General features: G+C 65.6%; 1 protein-coding gene across 1 annotated transcript in view; it reads right to left on the bottom strand.

Moving 5' to 3' along the window:
- Nucleotides 1-1,113: 1,113 nt before the first annotated feature.
- The window catches only part of ERBB2 (v-erb-b2 avian erythroblastic leukemia viral oncogene homolog 2), a 6,754-nt gene continuing 3,178 nt past the window's right edge, over nucleotides 1,114-4,689 (bottom strand). Inside the window, 17 exon segments of the mRNA XM_009993530.1 lie at nucleotides 1,114-1,284; nucleotides 1,287-1,402; nucleotides 1,482-1,749; nucleotides 1,900-2,070; nucleotides 2,147-2,244; nucleotides 2,341-2,487; nucleotides 2,560-2,635; nucleotides 2,699-2,869; nucleotides 2,958-3,143; nucleotides 3,224-3,322; nucleotides 3,402-3,524; nucleotides 3,628-3,766; nucleotides 3,870-3,917; nucleotides 3,993-4,153; nucleotides 4,233-4,323; nucleotides 4,437-4,569; nucleotides 4,655-4,687. Of these exon segments, the coding sequence (XP_009991832.1) occupies nucleotides 1,114-1,284; nucleotides 1,287-1,402; nucleotides 1,482-1,749; nucleotides 1,900-2,070; nucleotides 2,147-2,244; nucleotides 2,341-2,487; nucleotides 2,560-2,635; nucleotides 2,699-2,869; nucleotides 2,958-3,143; nucleotides 3,224-3,322; nucleotides 3,402-3,524; nucleotides 3,628-3,766; nucleotides 3,870-3,917; nucleotides 3,993-4,153; nucleotides 4,233-4,323; nucleotides 4,437-4,569; nucleotides 4,655-4,687 (2,231 nt within the window).

Below are 4,689 nucleotides of genomic sequence, written 5' to 3' on the forward strand. Positions count from 1 at the left end.
GCCCCCCCCGTGAGGCCGCGCCCCGCCGCGGGGGGGGGGGCGGGGGGGAGCCAGGCTGGGTGTGGAGGTGACTCTGCAGCCCCAGCAGAGGAAGAGCCCCGGGCTGTGACCCCACGTGGGTTGTTAATGATTCAAGTCTCTCCTGTCACTGTTTAATCAGCAGGACTGGCCATGGGAACCCGGGCTGAGCACCGGCCCCACGGCCCCGGCCCTGCTTTAACAGCCACCAGCTCCCCCCCCTGCCCTCCTTCCCAGGCTCTGGGCTCCTAGTGACACTGCCCTGGGCCCCGGGGTGGCTGAGGGCCCCCTCCCACCCCCACTATTTATTCTATACTGTGTATAAACCCAACGGCCCCCAGCGCTGAATAAAGGATGGAGGAGAAGGTGGCCCCTCCCGTGTGTCCCTCGAGGGGGTGGGATGTGGGCACCCAGGTGTGGAAGCAGGGTTGGATCAGGTCTCCTGCCCTGCTCTTGGCTCCTGGCCAGGCAGGAGAGGGACTTTCACCCTCCAGGTAAACAGGTCCTGCCCCTTTGCCACCTCCCAGAGTGGGTGGTGGCACCTGAAGCCAGGAAAGCAGGGACACAACAACAGTCCCTGGGACACAACAGTCCCCAGAGATGGAAGAACCAGCCAGACAAGCAGAGTAGAAAAAAAAAAAATATATCCAACCATGTACAATTATCAAATATACATCTGGGTGCGATCCAGGCGGCTTCAGAAGGGTCCAGGGGGAGCAGGGGGGTGGGTCTGGCCTCCACCTGCTCTCAGTGCAAGTCCGTGTGTCCCGGCACGCCGGGGTGCCAGGGGAGGTTGGGGGGATGAGCAGGATGGGGACTGTCCTCTGGGCCAGGCTCCTGGTTGTGGTCTGAGAACCATCCAGCTCAGTGTGGCTTGTGGGTCACCTCGGGGAGGGGGGGATATAAATGGTGACCCCTCTGTCCCCATATGTTCTGCTGTGCTGTCCCACAGTGTCCAGGGCTCTCCCAGTCCTCTGTGGCCGGTGTCACCCTGTGGTGTGGCTGGTGCCACCAGGCAGAGGGGACAGCCCCTGGCTGTGCTCTCCCTCCCCAAGCTGCCTCAGTGAAGTGGGGGGGTCTCTCCATGGCCCAGCCCTACGCGGCCGTGTCGTCGGGGCCGGCCAGGCCCAGGTACTCGGGATTCTCTGCTGTGGGTGTCGTGCCAGGGCCTCCCTCGGGGCCACCCCCCTTCGGAGGGTCCTGGTTCCAGTAGTAGGGGTTGTCGAAGGCTTGGCTGAAGGGGCTGGGGGTGGGTGCGCCGGGGGCTTGGCCTCCTTGATGAGCCCGTTCTTACCCTGGTGCCCCTTGTGCTTGTCTGGTGGGGAGGGGGGTGTGCGGGGGCACCGGGGCGGCGAGCGCTGCTCCCCGGCCTGGTTCACATACTCTGTGGGGACAAGGGATGGGTCAGGGGGCGCTGTGGCTGGGCAGACCCTGGGGAGGGTCCCACAGGGTGCCCTCCCTACCTGGCATGGTGATGTGGGGGGCTGGGGTGGTGAAGCACTCGGGCTCCTCGCTGTCCTCAGCCGCTGTGCCGGTGGGATCCTCGCTGTAGCGTGGCAGGGCCCCGGGCTCCCGCGCCGACGGGCTCTGCCGGGGCCCCTTGGCCCCCCCATCCCCCTCTGGCACCTCTGGCACGGGCCCCTCTGGCCCCTCGGGCAGGCCCTGGGGGGGGAAGGAGAAGGCAGCCAAGCCCTCACCCTCCTCTGCATCCACTGGGGTCTCTGCTGTGCTCTGGGTGCAGGAGAGAACACAGAGTTGGGTGCTTGCAGCCCATGCTGAGGACCCCATCCTGGTGCCCACAGGGGGGTCCCCAGGCAGTCACCTTGTCTCTGCTGGGGAAGGGGAGGGCTCCCACCTGCCCCCTCTGCCCAGCCCACCTACCCGTGTGGAGGAGATGCGGCTGCGGTAGGTGGTGGAGGTCTCAGCGCTGAAGAAGCCCTGGTGAGGGACCAGGTACTCCTCGGCATCCACCAGGTCGTCCATGTCCTCCTCCTCCAGCAGGGCCCGGTAGAAGGTGCTGTCCATGGAGCCGGGCAGCCCTACCATGTCGTTCTGGGGGGGAGAGGAACAGTGGTCAGGACCCCTGTGGCACTGCTGGGAGGACAGGACCCCTGGGGACCCACCATACCTGGATGACCACGAAGCGCTGGGGGTCCCGGGCCATGCGGGAGAACTCGGTGACCAGCTCCCGAAACTTGGGCCGGCACTCAGAGTCAATCATCCAGCCTGGGGCAGAGCCAGATGCCATCAGTGAGGTGCCCCATCCCTGTGCCATGTCCCTATCCCCCCCCTGCTTTCTCCTTGTCCCCCCCTATGTCATACATTTCACCATGATCATGTAGACGTCGATGGTGCAGATGGGTGGCTGTGGCAGCCTCTCTCCCTTCTCCAGCAGGTCAGGGATCTCCCTGGCAGGGATCCCATCATAGGGCTTTGCTCCAAAGGTCATCAGCTCCCACACGGTGACCCCTGGGGGGACAGGGACAGGGGTGAGCAGTGCCCCAGGTCCTCCCCAGGAGCCCCCCCAGCACTGAGCCCTACCGTAGCTCCAGACATCGCTCTGGTGGGTGAAGCGCCGGCGGAGGATGGACTCCAGTGCCATCCACTTGATGGGGACCTGGGACAGGGAGGACAGAGAGGTGAGCTGGCTGTCACCGAGGGGGAGCACCGTGGTCCCCACGCCCCCAGGCCCCCCCTTGCCCCCGTCAGCGTGGTACTCGGTCTCGTCGATGTCGAGCAGCCGGGCCAGCCCGAAGTCCGTGATCTTGACGTGGTTGGGGCTCTTGACGAGGACGTTGCGAGCGGCCAGGTCCCTGTGCCCCAGCCGCACCTCCTCCAGGTAACTCATCCCCTGTGGGTAGCACAGGTCAGGCTGGCCCTGTCCTGCCCCCCCAAACCCTGCGACCCCCCCCCCAGGTTTCCCTGGACCCCTGTCCTACCTTGGCAATCTGCACACACCAGTTGAGCAGGTCCTGGGAGCCGATGCGGTCCTTGTTCTCCCGCACGTAGTCCAGGAGGCAGCCATAGGGCATCAGCTGCGTCACCAGCTGCACCGTGGAGGTCAGGCAGATACCCAGCAGCCGGGACACGTAGGGGCTGCCCACCCCTGCCATCACGTAGGCCTCCTGTGGGTGAGGGGGGGTGTCAGGCTGGGCAGGGGCCACTGCTGGCACTGCTCACCCACCGGCACTGCCGGCACACTCACATCCAGGATCTCCTTGTTGGCTTTGGGTGACGTGTTCTCCCGCAAGACCTTGATGGCCACTGGGATCTTCACGCTCTCCCCATCAGGGATCCAGATGCCCTGAGGAGGGGGACACAAAGGTGAGGGGGTGTGGAGCAGGGAGGGTCCCAGGCCGCTGGTGCACCCCCCCATCCCTCACCTTGTAGACGGTGCCGAAAGCACCGGAGCCCAAAACTTTGACCTTCTTGAGCTCGGTCTCCTTGAGGATCCGCATCTGGGCTTGGTTGGGGAGGGCCCCGCTGGGTGTCAGCGGCTCCACCAGCTGCAGGCACAAACGGTGAGGGGGAGGCCGGGCTCCTGGAACCCCTCTGTCACTGGGGTTCATATCCCCTCCCCAGGAGAGCTGCAGGTCCCAGTGTCCCCACCTCGGTCTCCTGCAGCAGGCGCCTCATGGTGTGTTTCCGCTCCTGCTGCCGCCGGCGCTTGACGCAGAACACGGTGATGAGCAGGAGGAGAACGACCAGCAGAGCCCCCACTACCCCAGCAATGATGGATGTCACCTGGCTGTGGGACAGGAGGGGACCAGGGTAGGGGTCCTAGCTAGAGGATACGCCACAGAATCCAGAGGGGTAGGGATCAGGGTGGCACTGGGCACCCACGCTCCTACCTTGGCTTCTGGTCCACAGGACATCCATCCTCGTCCCGGATCGTGCACCTGGGGACAGAGCAGCCTGTCAGTAGCTCCCTGAGACCCCCTCCAGCCTGGCTGGATCCCCCAAGCGTGACTCACGAGTGGGTGCAATTGGTGGGGCAGAGCTGGCAGATGCCATCCTCGTCTGGGTACTTCCAGACGGGCACGAAGGAGGCGTCAGCCTTCACCCCGCTGGGGCAGCGCCGCACGCACTGCTGCGCGTCCTTGTAGTGGGCACAGGCCACGCACTGGTCTGCATCCTGTAGGAATGGAGTGGGGGGGTGGTGAGGGACCCCAGTGTCCAGGACCACCCCCCATGTCTGTCCCCTCCATGCTCACCGATCCGAAGCAGGTCTCGGTGCCGTTCTGGGGCTGGCACTCAGGGTGGCAGGGCAGGCACCGCGTCCCGTTGGCGTGTTCCCGGATGGCTCTGTGGGGCACAGGTACCATGGGGTGGGTGCAGGGACCTTGGGGTGGGCACAGGGATGGGGGTCCCGGACCCCTGCAGTGGGAGGGATGGGCAGAGGGTCTCTTGCTGCTCACCCATCCAGGAGGTTGCAGGAAGCGACGCACTCCTGGCCACGCAGGAACCGCTCACAGGCCACGCACTGGGTCGGGCCGGGGCCCCAGCAGTGCCCGTGGGCACAGAGGTGGAAGCAGACCAGCCCCTCGCTCTCTGGGGGACACACCGTGAGCAACAGGGGGGAGACCCTCAGGCTCCCTCCCCTGCCAGCCCCTTATCCCCCATGGGTGCTGCTTACCGCACTGCTCGGGGGGCTTGTTGTGGGTCTGGAAG

The sequence above is a fragment of the Chaetura pelagica genome, unplaced genomic scaffold, assembly GCF_000747805.2.
Source record: "Chaetura pelagica isolate M959 unplaced genomic scaffold, ChaPel_1.0 scaffold1160, whole genome shotgun sequence".
NCBI classification, from domain to species: Eukaryota; Metazoa; Chordata; class Aves; order Apodiformes; family Apodidae; genus Chaetura; species Chaetura pelagica.